Source organism: Sturnira hondurensis, unplaced genomic scaffold, assembly GCF_014824575.4.
Source record: "Sturnira hondurensis isolate 20B ecotype Veracruz unplaced genomic scaffold, ASM1482457v3 Scaffold0009733, whole genome shotgun sequence".
Taxonomy (NCBI): Eukaryota; Metazoa; Chordata; class Mammalia; order Chiroptera; family Phyllostomidae; genus Sturnira; species Sturnira hondurensis.
In genome coordinates this window covers 6,039,130-6,056,913 of record NW_028082364.1, presented here as the reverse complement: position 1 = coordinate 6,056,913, position 17,784 = coordinate 6,039,130, and the positions used below count along the sequence as shown (strand labels likewise).

At 59.0% G+C, this 17,784-nt stretch overlaps 1 protein-coding gene across 1 annotated transcript in view; it reads left to right on the top strand.

Moving 5' to 3' along the window:
* The window catches only part of SDK1 (sidekick cell adhesion molecule 1), a 340,546-nt gene that overhangs the window by 234,635 nt on the left and 88,127 nt on the right, over positions 1-17,784 (top strand). The window contains exons 13-15 of the mRNA XM_037057908.1: positions 2,331-2,478; positions 3,421-3,561; positions 7,679-7,860. Of these exons, the coding sequence (XP_036913803.1) occupies positions 2,331-2,478; positions 3,421-3,561; positions 7,679-7,860 (471 nt within the window). The remainder of the gene's footprint in view (positions 1-2,330; positions 2,479-3,420; positions 3,562-7,678; positions 7,861-17,784) is intronic.

Genomic DNA, 17,784 nt, shown 5'->3' with positions numbered 1-17,784 from the left:
ATGAGGACTGAAGGCACCCAGCTTTCCGACCAGCAGTCGGAGAGGATGGCGGTCCCCTCCCCCTGGGGCTCTGGGCTCTCAGAGCCAGGGGACTCCCGCGACGCCCCTGGGTGCACAGGCTGGCTTGCTGGCCTGGCACGGAAGACTGGCATCCTGCATCTTCTAGGCCAGAGAAGAGGAGGCAGGGGAGCGCTTAAAATTTCCATGGGGTGGTTTTCTGTATCAAAAAGTTCCCCTCGGACGCAGCCCCTGAGACAAGCGTCGGCACTTCCCTTCCATAAGGGCTAAGAGGAGAGTCCTTAAAGGGATTGTGCACGTTGATTGTCGGGAACACACCTGCCATTAAATTCTATCCGTTCTCAGCAGGCTGGCCGTTCTGAAGCTGGTGAGAATGAATGCACACGCCCTCCCCAAACCACCGTGTGTGTGCGCACAGATCAGGGCGCCCGCGCGATGAAGCAGGCCCGAGAGTGTGTCAGCTTGAGTTTAACCTCCCGCCCTGCCAGATTGCTCTCTCCTTGCGGGAGAGCAGGAGGGCGGTGGAGAACCCTGCGGTGCAGCCGGAGGGCGCGCAGAGCCCAGGCGCGGGGCGGCTGCGGGGCGGCTGCGGGGCACCGTGGGCAGGGCTCCGCCCGCGCAAGTCCTCGCCTGCACTTGCTGTTCTCTGAGTTTCTGACAGCCATCGTCCCGGTGGGGTGAGGTGGGGCTCGTGGGGGTCTGATTTGTCCCCACTTTGGCAGAAGAAACAAACAGAATTGCACTGCCCGTGGAAGAGCCCCAGTCAGCTCTGGTCTCTGATTTTTCTGCTTCGTATGTGCTGTCTTCAGAATGAGAACTGCGTCTCCGTTACACTGGCCCTGAGCACAGGGGCCCTGGTTCCTCCAACGGCACCAGGGACCCCCCCACCCAGGGACGCTCTTCACTCTTCCCCCGGAGGAAGGGAGGTCTCGGGCCACCAGAGCGGAAAGAGAGGTTGGCGTGGGTCTCGCACGGTGAGCCGGGCCTGCGCACGCTGACCTTTTTAGGGAAACGGACCGGGAGGGCCGCCGCGTCCGCTGTCGATCACCTACATCACTGGCGAGCCGGAGCCAAGAACTCTGAAATGCCCAGCTGGCGGTGAGGACTGCGTTCCCAGAAAGCCATTTTTGGAAGCGGCTTTATTGGAAATAGTTGGAAAGGTTCGGCCTTTGTAGCACCAACTGGCATCCTGCTTCTGAGCAGCCCGGCTTTCTGCCGAGCCCAGCTCACAGCCGGACTCCTCGGCGGCCGGGCGGGCCCCCTTGCCCTGGGGGGCAGTCCGCAGCTACGCCCTGCGGCCAGGTGTGTGTTGTGGGGGGCCCGGGTGCGGATGGCAAGTCCTCCCGGTTCCAGAGGCCTTGGCTCTGCGTGTGCCACCCAGCACGCACACAGCCCCCTCTGCCCGCCATGGTGGGAACCACCTCAGTGTCGCTCCTCCAGGGCACGCGACAGGCAGTCTTTCACCGCTTCCGAAGAACGAGAAAACCGTCTGCTTTCCTCAGGAACCTTTCCCTGAGAGTTCCAAAATGGCGTTCCGGCATCAGAGCCACTCCGCGTGGGGGCTCACGGGGGGTGGGGGGGCTCGGAGTCCTTGCCAGGTCTCAGTCCTTCAGTCAGCCTCTAGGAACGCTCAGGCCGACGCAGTGCAGAAAAACCTCGAGAGCACAGAGGAGCCGGCGGAACTTTCCAGAGCCTTGCAGGCGAGAGCCCTCCCCGCGGGCAGAGCGGCTGGGCGCACCTGCGGGTGGCTGGTGGAAGGCGCTCCTCGCCGCCGAGTCTCATTAGGTCTCCAGCCAAAACCACTCAGGAGTGCGGTGGTGGAACGGGCCACCACGCAGATGGGTTCAGGGCGCACACCCCATCTGTCTCTATCATGCTCATTTCCTCTTTTATTAGAATGTTAATGAATATAGTTTTTATTTATCGTCGGGCAACATCCTTCTCTGGGCAGAGTCTGCGGTTTGCTGACCATGGGAGCAGGCAGGGGGCTCCTCTCGGTTCACTGTGAGCACAGGGACAAGGCGTGCGGGGACCCCCTTACCTGGCCCTGGGCAGGTTGCACACAAACCCCCTCACTTGTTGACGGCTGCACGGGTGACGGGAAGCCCGTGCTCAGTGCCAGGCTCCCTCATTACCAACCACGGGACCCTGCGCCTCGGTTTCCACCTCTGTGAAATGGGGTCAGCACTGCGTGCCTCGGCACTGCCATGCGGGGCACATGAGATGACACGTGGGGATGCACGGCGCGTTCCCGTGTCTTTCTTCAGACATGTGCTCACCTGGGTTTGGACGTGTGTTGTTCATTGTTTCAGACTCACCGTGGAAAGTGCATCTGTCAAACGTTGGCCCCGAGATGACAGGCGTCACCGTGCGCGGCCTGACTCCAGCGCGCACCTACCAGTTCCGGGTGTGCGCCGTGAACCAAGTGGGCAAGGGCCAGTACAGCGTGGAGACAAGCAGGTGCGTGGGGCACGCCCCTCAGCCGGTGACAGGCCACAGCAAGGCCTGAAAGCACGCCGGAGCCCAGAGGGAGGTGGGGAAATGGACCAGGAAATGAGCCCACAGCCCTTAGCCGCTCTGACACAGACCTGCGTGGGGAAGACTAACCCAGCAGACCACGCAGCTGGACCAGCTGGGACTCCGCAACTGCTCCCAGCAAAGTGCCTTAGACACACTGTTTCAAAGAGGGTCGGGCGGGCAGGCAGAGTCCAGGGTGCTGCCTGCTGTTTCTGAGTCCCCTGCAAAAACGCAGGGCTGCGCTTCCAGTGCTGAGTGCCTCAATCCGCCCTGACCGCCACCAGACGGGAGCAGGTGCCGCGTCCCCACAGTGAATACCCCGCAGGGGCCCGGGAGGCGGCTGGCTGCAGGGCCACCGTGGGGGTGTCTGGCCGCTCAGACAGTCAGCAAGGGCACACTGCTCCCCAGCCGTCTGGCCGCTCCCCGGTCCCTGGGGTGCAGTGTGCCCTCCCCAGCCAACCTGAGCTCCCTGTGGGCGGAGTTGGAGAACAGAACACTGAGTTTGTCAAAATGCGGGGAGTGGTATGGGAAGCTGGGGAGAGCGGAGGAAAAGGCGTTGGAAGGTGCCTCAGGCCGGCCAGCAGGCCACAGCGCCCGAGCTCCTAACTGTTGAAGAGCGGAGCCTTGGGACGGCTCCCCCGAACGGGCCGCCTCCCCTGTGCCTGCCCGCTGCTTGCTTGGCGGGCCCAGGGGGAGATGACCACTGTGTGGACTTGCTGTCATTTTCCCATGCCTGTCCCTTCCGCCCGATTAGCTGTGTGCCTCTCTCTCTCCACCGCTGGGTCTCAGTACATAGTTGGGCTGGAGATCCAGAGAGAAAAATGTGGATGAGCGCCCTTCCCACCTGGCCCCGCCCTCCCTTTCCTCCGCGTCTTTCATTTTCAGGCTGATGTTGCCTGAAGAGCCACCCAGTGCTCCCCCGAAAAACATAGTGGCCAGCGGGCGGACCAACCAGTCCATCATGGTGCAGTGGCAGCCGCCCCCCGAGACGGAGCACAACGGAGTGCTGCGTGGCTACATCCTCAGGCAAGTCCCCTGACGGGCCGTCTCCAGGCCGACTGCTCTGCCGCGGGCGCAGACGCGCAGGTGCCGAGGAGCCCGTGGGCAGCAGGAGGGGCGGGCGGGCGGGCGGGCGCCGGACTAGAGAGAGCGGGGACCCAGGCAGCCTGGCGGAGGCGGCTCCCACCTGTCCCGTCAGAACGAGTGTGCACAAGAAAACCCCGGAATCGGCGGCTGCATTGTGACAAGAGCTCGGAGGGGAATATTATGGGCCGGGGGGCAAGGTGCGCTCTGCATTGTAAATCCTTTCATTCTACGTTTTGATCAGGGGCGTGCATTATCAACTATCACCATTTCTAATGGATAATACTACAGCTGATTAAATGATTAGCCAGCTGTTAGCATGGAAGTATGTGGTTCAGTATTACCACGTTTTATCATGTTTCAAAGAAATTTAAAAACCTGGCTTTTCCCACACAATCTCAGTTTTTCAATGTGGGAATGAAACCGAGTTACTTTGAAATACAAGGCGGACGAAACTCACACGGCCCCAGGCCAGACGTGGCCCACGAGGGGCCGGCTGGCTCCCTGCGCCTCGCAGGGGTAGCTGGGCCTTCACGAGTGGGAGCAGCCTGGGCCAGGCTCCGCTGGGCTCGAGGGAAGACGTCCCCTGTGCCAGAACCACTGCCGACTCGAACGTCGAGTCAGACGCAATCGTCTCCGTGGTTGATTTGTCAGTACCAGGGGAAGGAAAAGCGGTATTGACGGGTCATCATTGAGTCTCCTCTAACAGACGGAACAGCTGTGGGCATGCTTGCTCATTGGACGTGGCCTCTGACACTCCTACCAGCCCACAGGGCAAGCACCCAGGTGCCCTTGGTCCCCTTCCTCCAGTGCCTGGCCCGGGCCCCTGCTGAGCCGCGAGCCGGAGATACCAGCTCCAGAGGTTTTAAGTGGGAGAGTGCAAGAGGTGACACAAGGGTTGCTTCTTTAACTCCAGGATCTTTGCATGTGGGGGACAACTCCTCCCCAGGTCCTGTTCACCCGAGGGTGCCTTCAGCATGTCACACATGTGCGTCTGTTCTGGGGACGCTGGCCTGTCACTGCTGGCTCACTGCTGTTGGCAGCTCCTCAAGCATCTGAACTGTCCTCTCAGCCCCAGCCAGCTCGTCACCTGTCTGAAGTGGCTCACGGGCAGCTGTCCCCAGGGTGTGCCCCCCAGCTGCGCTTCCGCCTTCCAAGGCCAGCACAGCGACCCCCTGTGGCTGGCCCCCTGTAGACAGGGGCACCGCGGGCTCGGTTCCCACATGGCGCTCCCCTGCAGAGGCCAAGGTCCTCTGTCGAGTCCCACCCGCCCGCTCCTCGCTTCCCCCGTCGCTCTTTCCTGGGCTCATCTGCTGATGAAAAGAGTGGGCCCAGCCCTCCCGGCCCCACCCCCAACCCCTGCTTGCATCCCAGCCGCCCCATCTTGTTCTGAGCCCCCAGAGGGAAAGTCCCCTGAGGCTCCAGCTGCCGAGTAAAGACGTTAAAGGTCGGCCCACAGAACCCAGCTCGGGACCTGGGGTTTCATAATCAAGTCTCTGAGGTTCCCCCGCCCCACCAGGGGCGCACGCTGCTCTGTTGGTGGGTGACTCCTGTTGAAGGGTGCCCCGTGGTAGTGTCTGCAGAGTCGACCCCTGGATCACAGGGCCTGTGTTTCAGGCCGAAACAAAAGCCCTGAGAGGGTGGTGCACCACGCGGGGTCTGTGGACATCCAAGTTCTCGGGAATTAAGAGCCCTGCTGAGATGGATGCGCTTGGTCGCATTTCCGAATCAGCCTCCAGCCTGCAGGTCGGCTCTGTCCACCACGAGCCTCCAGGCTCCATGTCAGCTCCGCGGCACAGCCCGGGCGAGCGCAGAGTGGAAATAAACCACGTCGGGGCTCCGGCCGAGATAAGCCGCTCGGATGCGTATGCAGTGATCAAATATTTATGACAATGGGCAGGGCGTTCCTCTAAGAGGAGCAGAAGGGTTGTGTCCTTTGTAAACACACTCTGTTATTTCCGCATAAACAATCGTCTTGCTCTGTCTGAGGCGGTCTCCTGGGCAACACAGCCCAGCAGCCAGAGGACAATGCCCTGCCCTTCCGTGATCCGTCGCGACCTCCCCGGACGTCGTGTGGCTGCCTCGGAAGCAGCCTCAGCCACGCGGGTCAGGGCGGCCCAGCCTGCTGCCGTGGAAGGAACAGTAGTTCGTTTCGGAGACACGAGGCTGCAGTTTATTTGCACCAACATGGAGAGGGGACTGGAGGAGGTCTTAGTTCCTGGGAACCCGGTCTCTCTCAGCACGCTCCCAGGAGAGGGGCTTTCAAAAAGGAAATATTTAGCAGATGCCTGGCTCCATTGCCTCATTTTATTCTCGCAGCAACGCTGGAAGGTGCCATTATTATTGGGTCATTTTAGGGAGGTGGAAACTGAGGCTCAGAGGAGGTTAGAACTTGGTGACCGTCTCACGTCTTCCTCCCAGCCCGAGGCTGCCGGACATAGGTTGCAGAGGGACTGAGGAGTGGGCCTTCCCTCAGTCACCGCACCCAGCCTGTGCCGCGTTGGCCAGATGCGACCAACGTCTGGGCCGTGCACACACCAGGCGCTCTGGGTCTGATGGGGGCGTAGAGCCAGTTTTTAGCTTCTTCCGAGTGACTGGCTAATAGTCTCCCTGTCATTTACTCCAAACGCACATGTGCCGCACACAGGGAAGCGCGGTGACGGTGTCCGGCCTGGGGGTCATTCCGTGCCTGTCCCTGCTCCATGTCGTGGGCACGGGGCTGACGACCGGGACTCAGCTGTCCGACCCCCGCAGTGAACGTGCCTGCCCGTGCTCGCAGTCACTCCCTCCAGTCCTAGGACCCTGCCGCCTTCGGAGGGGTCAGAGGTCAACGGGGTATGACGCAAAATGCGGGTGACACATTCATCACAAAAGACCGTCCACCCCCAGGGCCACCCCCAGGCCAGGGGCACAGGAGCCGCGGCCTCCTTGCGGCTCCCGGCACGCAGGCCTGGCCCAGCGCGGGTGGTCGGCAGCCAGAGGGGAGGAGCCGCAGAAAGTCCCGGTTTCAGGAAGAGCCTTTGCTTAAAACCCGTGCCGGTTGAGAGCTGTTTTCCTTTCAGGCCCTGAATTTGGGGGTTTCTCCTTTGCTCTGATGGCGGCCACCTAGCTGACCCGCTGGTCCGGCTGTGACCGACCAGGACTGCACAGCCCCCAGAGGCCCTGCGCATCAGGCTCCGGAGACCCCCGCCCCCCAGACTCAGACTCGGCGGGCTCCCCACTGTCACCGCGCCTCCCTCCGTCCCCTCCCTCTCTGCTCCTCTCACTCAGGCCTCCCCCGTGCAGGCCCACTTCGGAGATGGGATTCTGATGCCCGAGGCTGCAGGTGCCAGGGACCCCGCCGTCCCAGCCCTGTCTCCCCCGGCCGTGGCCTGCCTTCTCCAGGCGGGGTCCTGGAAGGTGGCTTGCTCCTCAGAACAATGCCGGACAGTCCCTTCAGAGCACAGATAGCAATTTCTCACTCTCCCGTGTCAAGGTCCCAAGTCCGGTGGGTCCCTTTTTAAAATAAATACAACTCTGCACATCTGCCTGTGGCCCTAGGGAGCCTACACCACGCACGCGCTCACAGGCCCCAGACAAGCGACATGTCCCACTTAGCATGGGACCAGCGCTCTCGGAGTGGGAGCACCGGGGAAGCCACTCAGTCCCCCACCAGGGCCTCCTCACATGAACCTAGACCCCAAGTGGGGCCGGAGCCAGGCTGGCTTGGCGGCTCCTCCCCAGGTTTCAAAGGCACGGGAGCTGCATGTCGGTCCCACTGGCCACCCGACAGCAGTCACGTCTGCAATTCTGGGTGCTAAGTCCCTGTAGCCTTAACACTAGTCCCACTTGAAGAGCGGTCATTTTCCCTGAGCCGTCAGCACAGTTAGGAGGTCAGGGCCGTGCTGCCCGGAGCTCAGCTTCTCTGAGGGCAGGCTGCATTTGGTGACAGCTGGAGGAGGCCGGTGCCCTCGGGCTGACCTCCGGCCTCACCAGTGCGCGTGCCCCGTTCCCTCGGCCTGGAGGAAGAGCCGTGGTGGGCCAGTCTCCGGTGTGAGCCCTTCTCTGTGGTCTGACGCAGGTACCGCCTGGCTGGCCTGCCCGGGGAGCATCAGCAGAAGAGCATCGCCAGCCCCGAGGTCAACTACTGCCTGGTGACGGAGCTGATCATCTGGACCCAGTACGAGATCCAGGTGGCCGCCTACAACGGGGCCGGCCTGGGCGTGTTCAGCAGGGCGGTGACGGAGTACACCTTGCAGGGAGGTGAGCTGACCTTACCGCCATGCGGCGGGGGCTGGGGGGGGGGAATCTCTGCTGGGGAGCAGGGCTTGCTGAGCAGCTGGGGCAGCTAGAAATAAAAATCGAGGACCCTATTCAGTTCAAACTGGCCGCCTATTCCGATGCAACAGCGATCTGGTCGGAGGGACCGTGGGCTAACTGCTCGTCTCCGGTTCCCGAGGACAGGCGGCGGCCCACTCGCCCTTCCAGTGGTCCTCCGAGTCGGGGCGTGTGCGGGGGCTGGGCCTTCCCTGTGTGAGATAACAGTCTCTTTTGCCTCTTTGGAGTCCCATGTGGTCCTGAGAACATTTTTCAAAGGGAACGCCGGCTGATGTTATTTGTGGTGATGTGATGTGATTAGTGGTAATGAGATTTGCCACTCGGTGTGTTCACGGTTTTCTTTTTCAGTTACACAAGCAAACAACTTACTCGATCAGTGAAACTTCTGCCCCCGAAATAGCCGGGCAGATGTCGTAAAACCAGTGGGTCTCCATCCCACCCCCGTGCGAAGGCCCGGGGCACCTGAGGGCTGTTTCCAGTGCCGGACCCCCTGTTTTCTGGAGGGTCCAGGCTCGGCCCCGGGCAGAGCTGGGCATCTGTAGACACGCCTCGTTTCTCGCTGTCGGTGATTTTGGCACTAAACAGACCCGCTCCCAGCATGACTGAGCGCAGCCACCCGAAGCCACATCCAGGGGGGGCGATTTTCGCAGAATTTGAGACCCTCCTCCGCTCCCTCTCCTGCCTCGCAGGTGTGACCTCTTTTGCTTAGTCATTTTTATTGTTCCCAGGCCTTGACCTTTTTCAAACGACAAAGTTTCTAACTGCCCACCTCCCCCCGAATGCTGCCTGAGACCTAATGTTCCTTGATATTACATGCTGTTATTATCATCCCTTATTGATCGGCTGTCTGTTGCCATCCCCGAGTCCATATGTCAGTCCTCCCTGATAAATTAGGCGCAGTCAGCCCGCATTCGCCGTGAGAGGCAGAAACACTTAACATGCAAGAGAAGCCGGAAGGACCCGTCCATCTGCAAGTAATTCTTAATCACTCCCTGGAAAGGGAAAATACCTGAAAACCGGGGCAATTCATGTTTGCTTTAATTAGTCTATTTAATAAGATAACAATAAATTTGGAAACCCTTAAGATGACAGATACTGCTATTAAGAACCCCTGTAATTTTGAACTACAGCCGCTCCACCCTGTTCCCGGTGCGGGGACGCTCTGCACGGAGCGGAGGGGCGCAGAGGTGCGCCCGGCAGAGGCGGGCGCCGAGGGGCCGGAGTTGCCCTGGCTCGGCCCAGCACAGGGTGCTGCCGACCCCCAAAGTCACCTGAAACCACTTCGCCCGTCAGGGACCCCACTGCCCTCTCAGCCCCTTCGTCACTGAGACAGTGACAGTGTCCGGCCTCTCTGCGGGGCTCCTCCCACGTTCTCCGCCTGGACCGACGCCGGGCACGCAGAGTGTACTCAGTGCGCACGTCCTCCCCGCCCGGCCACGCCGCACGCTGCTCGGCCCCAGTTAACCCGCTTTATCGGCAGTGCCTCGGGCGGCTCTGCTCCCGACATTCTAAAGCAACGCGGCGCCCGACTTAGGAGTCGAGCATCCCCACTCCCGCGCAGTGCGGGCCAGGGGACCTCGCGGGGCGCAGGAAGAGGCTCCTTCTGCCCCAGCAGCCGCCTGGGCACCAGCGGTCGAATTTCCACGGCGAGTCCCCAAGCCGAAACAGAAAATACCTTCAATTTACTCCAGAATTCCTCCCAGAACGCTTCGGGGAGTCCACGTGCTTTGGGGTTCCCGTGGGGAAGCCCCGAGCGTGAGCTGCGCCTCCCGAGCGCCCGGCGCCCCTGCAGGCCCTTGCTCTGCCCCATCCGCTGCATCCGCACCTGGCCCCGCAGTCACCCGCGGCCTCCGTGCGGAGGCCGCCTCTGGTCCCGCGTTCCCTTCTTGTTAGTGGTCGTTCCACTAGTGGCAAAAGCGACTGGAAGAAATAGCTTGACCGTGGCCTTCGTAGGGAAGCCTGCCTGTGGAACACGCTGGAACCCGCCCTGAGGGACACGCCACTCCGCCCTGGAGCAAGCCACGCAGACAGGGCTCGGCGCCTTTCCGCACGCATCACAGAGAGACAGATGTCAGCGCTCCTGCAGAGGCCCCAAAGGCAAATTATGCTATAAATCATGATTTTGAGCACACCAAAGCTGTAATTTTTTCCTAGTTTTATTTCTCTATCATTTCTCTTCTTATAACAGGTATTTTTGTACTGTAATGATTTATTCTGGTTTCAGAACATTACCTTCTAATGAAAAAGAAATGTTTTATATTAAAAAAGAGATGGAAAAAACATTTGGTTATCCACATTTCCAAAGCATTTGTAAAAACTCCTAAATGTTCACTTGAGCTTTGGAAGGGTTTCTGCAGCCAGGGTCGCAAGCGAACGGGCACTTGGTCGGCCAGCTCCGCTCTTCCCTGCCCCTGGGAAGCTGTCGGTTGGATAAACAGCGTCACACAGGGGAGCTGTCTCCCCGTCCGCCAGACTCCCAGACCTTGGTGCCTGCCAAGTGGGGTGACACCCTCAACCCCCAGCTGCCCCACAGCCCCGAGCAAGCCCCGAACAAGGGGGCATGGGGTGTACCCTCAGGTGTGGGCTTCGCGTGGCCTCTGAGGGCTTTGAGGAAAGGACAGGACAGGAAAGCAGCAGATTAGAGGAAGCCACTGTCCACCGGTCCTCGCTGTCCTGGGCTGTGTCTGACCCGTGTTGCCGCACTGCCTCCCTCCCCTGACCTTCCGGGGAGATGGGTGTCCCTGCGTCCACTCCACAGAGGAAAAATGGCAGCTCGGGGAGGAACCAGCTTTTCTGAGGTCGCCTCCCTGGGAAGTGCGGGAAAGGGCTGCACCCCATGCTTCGTTCCGCACACATCAGTCGCGGGTAAAGATCACCTCCAGGTCAGCAGGGCAGCTGCACACCGGAGAGAAGCAGTGACGGCTCACCTTCATTGTGTCCGCATGGCCGGTGGCTCCTCGGGAGCTCGAGGACAGCACGCACTGCCAACCACAGTAGGGACCGGGTGGGGGTAGGGTTCCGGCTCCTGTCCCTGTGCAGGCGACCTCGTGACCTGGAAGGGTTCCCAGGGTGGGACAGGCCCCTCAGCTGCCACTGGGAGACGCAAGGAAACATGGAATCGGCCTCCAGTTCCTGGGGCCCGCGCACCACTTTGAGACGCACAGACTGGCCACAGCGCCCGGAGTGCAGGAACAGCGTCGGCGGCCTTGCTGCCCTGTGCTGTGCCCCACCCTGGCCCAGCGCCCGCCCCAAAGGAAACAAGGCACACGCAGGTGTCTGCTCACAGAAGGAGCCCAGCGTCACCATTTCAGGTCCCAGCGCCAAGCCCAGGCCGCCTCCGCTCTCCACACGGTGCCTGCCTTCTCTCCTGCTTCAGAGAGCCTGGGGCCTGCCTGTCTGTCCCCACTCACTCTACCTGCCTAGCCAAGAAAATGGTCCCCGGTGCTTTCTCCTTGGGGCAAATGAAGAATTGGGAAAACTAAGTTCGGAAGGGGACGCACAGGATTTTTTAGGTATTAGTGTGTTTCCTGACACAAGGCATTAGGAGAAGACACCTGAGCTTGTCCAAGACCTGCGGCCCCACTGTGTGTTGGAGACATTTGATGCAGTGCGAACACCAGGAGTGTCAGAGCCGAGGGAGCCGCCACAGACAGGAACGCGGGCAGAGCCCGTTACAACCTAGAACTAAGGCCAGGGCGCCAGCAAGCTTCGGTGCGCGTTCCACAGGGTGCGTGTGGCCAGCCACCCTTTCTGCTCACCGGCGCCTCTGCCCTGCTGGCAAAGCAGGCCCACGGGCTCTGCGGGGTCCTCGGAAGAGCGAGAGGCTGGGCACCCTCGCACGTTCGGGAGACACTGCAGTCCCCAGCGTTTCAAATCACTTGCTGGAGGGGTGCCCAGAAGCAGTGTGGGATTGTGGGGAGCGTGTAGGTCCGCGCCCTCCACTGCGGGAGACCCGCCGGGCCAGCAGCTGCTCCCGGTGAACAGAACCTGGGCAGAAGTGAGGAGACGCTGGCTCTCTCGGCCTGGCGGCCCTGCCAGGTCACCCGTGAGGCCGCTCACCGGCCCGGAAAGCTGACCCGCCCCGCACTGAAGGTGAGGAGAGGGGACCTGGATGTAGTGAGTGAGATTGCAGGTCGCCCTGCAGCAGACACGTGTCATGGCCCTGGTAACTCCAACAGGTGTGTTAGGATGCGGACATCGTGCAGGCAACGCACTGCTCTTTCTCCCCACGCTGAGCTTAGCCGGCTTTACCGCAGCGTCCGTGGGCTGCTTGGGGTCTCCAGGTCGGGTCTGCATCAGCCCGATGTCGGCGACAGGCGGGGTGCAGGCGTCAGCCCCAGCCCTGCTGCAGAGGCCCGGGTGCCCACGCCTCCACCCCACGCGGCCCCACGCGGCACTGTATCCGTTGTATTTGACGAGTTGTGAGCCTTCCAAGCCCAGCCAGCTGGGTAGGCAGCACTGGTCTCCGGATTTACCGTTATTTTAAGCTGATTCTCCTGTTTACGCGGATTGAAGGGAAGATGAATTGTAACGCTAGCCTAGAATTTATTCAGAGACGTGGCAGAGAAGCTTTACAACAGCTGCCTGATACTGTTTAAGTACTTGACTGAGAAGTCGGGAAGGAAAACAACCGGGGTCTCTCCCTTCAGCTGCTGAGATGGTTTGGGAGCGGTGCCTGCTCGGCATGACGCCCAGCTCGTGGGCTGCGAACGGCAACCGACTCTCCTGGGACAAGAGGTGGAGAAGGGCCCTGTGGGGACAAGAGTGGGCTTCCCGTCAGCCAGTCAGGCAGGCTGTAGGCAGAAGGAAAGTGAAAAGCAAAGGAGGGGTGGAGGGAGAGAGGCAGGGAAGGCGGGGGAGGCAGGAAAGAGAGAGGAAGCAGAAAGGCCACCCTAGGGCCCCGGCCCAGAGTCCAGTCACCTGTCAGGAATGCAGACTCTCGGGTCCTGCCCAGACACCCGAGTCAGGCACCTGGGGCGGGCCCACCATGTGCGTGTCAGCCAGCCCCCCTGCCACCAGCCTCACATTCTAGGACCGCTCCTCTGAGCTCGGGGGCTAGAAGAGTGGAACACCAAGCAGCCCCCCATCCCACGGCACCTCGGGACTGTGCCAGGGGTGTGGGGGCCGCCTGCCCCTGGAGGAACACAGCAGCCCACATGCACCGCAGCCCCGGGGGCATGAGACCCCACGTGCACGAGGCTGCAGGACGAGGGCCCTCCCGCCAGGAACCTCGGCTGTGCTTTTAGAGACTCTGATGGTTGGGCAGAAAGAAGGCCAGGCTCTTCCTTGCGATAAAAAGTAATGGCCACCAGTGACTTAGGTGGAGGCCGCTGTCGGGGCCAAAGCCGGTCAGCCAGTGACAGCGCACAGGGGTTTGGAGGGGACCAGAACCCTGGAGTGGCTTCTGCCCCGGATTTGTGTCTCCTGCGTGTGGGAAGACAGTGGGCCGGGTTAGCGGGGTTTGCGCCAGAACAGCAGGTTTCGGACAGGGGGCGGTTTGAAAGGGTGAGAAGGGCACGTGTGACAGAACCTCGAGAAATGAGGGACGGAGAGCAGGTGCGCAGGCAAAGCTGGAGGACACCTGCCACGGGGCAGGACCGCGGGCTCCGCAGAAAGGAGGAAGCGGGGAGTCACCCCGGTCCCTCGGGATGAGCCCCGTCCTACCAGCCGCCTCTCCTTTGTGCGGGGTGCAAACACCACACTCGCCCTGCAGCTGGATTCCCACTCTCTCACTCATTCATTCATACTAGTTCCCTCGGCAAGCACGCGTGTGGCCAAGACGATGGGCGATGAGACGGTCAGGCGGCTTCCTGGGGCGCGGCCGCACCCAGAGGGTCACTCACTTGATTGACCACCACTTGGGGAGGGAGACTTCACTTCAAAACCCATCATTCTTCTGGGCTTTTCTCTGCCACCCTTCCGTCGGGGACTTGGAGGAAAGGAGGGGGCATGCCTTTCCGTTTTTCCGGTGGCTGAGCCAGTAATTCATGCATTTCTACCCCAGATCAGTGATGAGACGTGAACGGTCGTTGCACTGATGGTTAAAGTCAGGTTGGATGTAAAAGGGCCCCAATGCCACACATGGACACACTCGTGCCGTCGAGGGACAACAGGGAGGGGAGCTGCGGCCTGCCCACGGTTCCTACAGGAAGACGTGGGGGGGCGGCTGATGCAAGGATGACGTAACGCGTGTGTAAACGTGACGGAGCCGCAGCCAGACTGTGCTGTGCGTTGCCCTCTAAGCACGAAGCCAGAAGCGAAGCCGGCCCCCAAGTCAGGTGTTCAGCAGCTGTCTTGGCGACGGTGGTGCTGGGCGCTGCCTCGGCTCTTCAGAGGCTGTCGTGGGGGCGCCGTGCGAGAAAGCCAGCAGGTGCCGCGTGACAGCCTCGCGGTCACCTTCGGGGGCTGTCCGACACGGACAGCGCGTAGGAACCTCCCAGTTGGAGGTCTCTGGCTGCCCGTGGGCTCTGTGACCTTAGGGTCACACGGGCGCCTCCCCCACTGTCGGGCTGTGGCTTCCAGGACGCCAGACAGTTGGCTCACACGCACGGAGCCTTCAGGCTGCCTCTCCCCCATGCAGCTCACAGGACATGTGTGCAGGCGTGCGTCTTTGAACCTGAAAGCAATGGTTTACCACCATGACAACGGACAGACGGCCGTCTCCGTGGCCCACGTGCAACTGCCGGGGTTGCTCTGCCCTCCGGCTCCTTCTCCTCGCCACGCCCAGAAATCCCGTCTTGGGGTGAGAGACGTGGCCATCGCATCCTCGGGGCTGCCGCCATTCCCAGACTCGGAAAACTGCCTTACCTGCACCTGCCCTGTGACCGTCCTCTCGCACGTCCCCCTGGGTGCCCACAGGGCCGTGTGCGCACACCGTGGCCCTCGCCGCTGGCCGAGAGAAGGAGCCAGGGTCCAGTGGGTTTGGGCAGCATCAAGTTTAAGACTGGGACGCACTGGGGTCGGCACCTAGTGTGTCCAGGGAAAATGGACACAGGTTTCTGAGCAATGAAAACCACAAGGCCACCCTGTCACGTTTCCTCTCCGAAGCCTGAGGTGGTGGTGGCATTTCACATGCTAAATATTGGGAGAAAATGCCCTAGGGGGCCACAGACCTTGGGCAGACCAAGCCCTCTGTGAGCACTCGTCCGTCTTGGGCGTGATAATGGAGACCCTTCGGCCCCAACACCTGCTTCACGGGATGCGTTGCCCGGAGGACTCCTGTCTGTTGGTCTTTCTCTCACTGGAGGGAATTTTTAATCTGGTGGTCCACAAAACTTGGGAGTTTGTGGAGCACGGGATTAAATAATTAGGGAGAAGAGCGGAGGGTTGAGGGGAGCTGGAGAGTTTTGAATACAGCCCAAAGTGGCTGAGGCTTTGGAACCTCCCTGTGGCCCTGGAGACGGAGCCCCGGAGCTTCGATGGGGGCGACCCAGGGTGCTGAGGGGGTGAGTCTGCGGGTGTGGTCGGAGGTGCAGCCCGGATTTCTCTTCTGCATGCGGACATCCACATTTCCAGCACCTTCTGTCACGGAGACGACCCTTTCTCCACGGAACTGGCTTCGCGCGTTCATTAAAGTAACTTCTGGGATGTGTCACTGCTCGGTGTATCGTCTTTTCTGCGCGAACCTATTTTTGTTCCTGTAGATTTATACTTGATATTGATGTCATCTGCTGAAGGTCGTCCGATTTTGTTCTTTTTCAAAACTGTTTTGGGGTATTTAGCCCCTTTACTTGGCCCTATAAACTTCAAAGTAAAATTTTTGATTCCTGAAAACATCCCAGCTGTGACGGTGATCAGGGAGTCACTCCATCTAGAGATCAGTCTGGGGAGAGTGGACATCTCTGCTGTGTTGCCTCCCAACCCCTGAAGGTGGCGAGGCTCCCCTCTCCCTGGGTCTATGACACCCCTGAGTGCTGTTCTGTCGTCTCTAGCAAACGGATCCGGCGTGCAGTTCGTTAAATCTATATCTGTTTCACGTTCTCATTGAGATTTAAGTGGTATTGACTTTTTCACTTGAATTTCCATTGTTCGTTGCTTGTGTTTAGAGATACAGTTGACTCTTGACTCAAGAAGGTTCTTCACACACAGTTACACTGTGTGAACACAGAGAGTGTTTTGTTCTGTTGTTCTTCCCCTTTTCAATCTGTATGCCTTTCGTCTCCCTTTCTTGCGCCCTGCACCAGCTCGTACTTCCAGAATCACAACGGTCAGAAAGGGGTCTCTGCTTGGTCCCTCATCTTAGGGGCGGCACCCGGTCTTGCTTCCTGAGTACCCGGTCGTAGGTTCTTACGGGTGCCCGCTCCCAGCTTCAGTGAGCTCCCACTGTGCTGAGAGGTTTGTCCATTTTTTAAATCACTGTTGGATGTTACATTTTACCAAATGCTCTTTCTTTTTTTTTTTTTAAATAAGACTTTATTTATTTATTTATCTTTATAGGGGAAGGAGAGAGGGAGAGAAACATCAATGTATGGTTGCCTTTCGTGCGTCCCCTGCTGGGAATTGGCCTGCAGGGAACCTGCCTGCAACCCAGACATGTGCCCTGACTGGGAATCGAACCACGATCCTCTGGTTCTCAGGCCCGCACTCAATCCACTGAGCTACACCAGCCAGGGCTCCAAATGCTCTTTCTAAATCTAGTAAGAGGATCACATTTTTCCTAGACTGTTGATGTGGTGAGTCCCCTGACTGATATTTGCAGAACCAGCCGTTGCGTTTATCAGATGGACCTCACTTGATCAGGATAAATTATGACTTTTATAGACCATTGAATTTGGTTTTCTAGTATTCTGTTGGGTGTTTCTTGCACCCGTGCTGCTTGGGGTCTGACTCTGCAGTTTTCTCTGGTGCCCTGCCCTGGCCGGGGCACCGCGGGGACGCTGTGGGCCTGCCTTTCGCTCTCCCTCAGGTGTTTGGGGGACTCCCCTGTGCATCGTGGTGCATCCAGGCCTTGCTGTTGTTGGAAGCTTTTAATCACGTGTTCAGATATCCATTAGTTAGAGGACTGCGCAGGTTATCCATTTCTTCTTGGGAAGATTTTGGAAGTGTGTTTCTGTTAAGGAAGAGGTCAAGTTCATCTGAACTGCTGAATTTATGAGCACGAAGGTGTTCAAAATGCTCTCCATTGTCACTGTCACCAGGACTTGGAGAGGTCTTTCTTGATAGTGGTGATCTTGGTAATAATTTGTGGTTTCTCATTTATTCTTGATTTTTCTGGCTTTCATTTATCTTTTGAAAGAACCAGTTTGGGGTTTCATTGATTTGTTTCTATTATTTTTCTTATTTTATGTTCTGCATTTTTTCTTTACTATTTCCTTGAATTGGCTTGTTTTGGGTTCAATGGACTGTTACAGTTTCTTAAGGTAGAAGCTTAGATTCTACTTTCAACGTTTAAATACTATAAATTTCCCTCTAGCCCTTGTGCATCCCACAAACGTTGATAGGTTGAGTTTTTATTTTCATTCCGTTGAAAGTGCCTTACACTTTTCCATGTGACTTCCTCTTTGACTCACGGTTGTTTTGAAGTGTACTGCTTAATTTCCCAATATTTAGGGATGTTCCACACTCCTTCAGTTGTGAATGTCCAGTTGGATTCTTTTGGGGTCATAAAACACGTGTTTTGTGATTTCACTTATTTTTAGCTACTTCAGGTTTGTTTGGGGCTCACAATGCATCTGCGTGGTTCAGTTGCAGGAGCCCCTGAAGAGGCTACGCGCCCTGCCGTTGAAGGGAGATTCAGAGCGAACGTCACGTAGGCCAAGGTGCCAGCCGGCATCGTGTTGCTCGGCTCTGATGCCTGCCCCCTTCCCGATGTTCTCTGCTACTCTTCCTTTTTTGAGAAAGGAGCCCTAA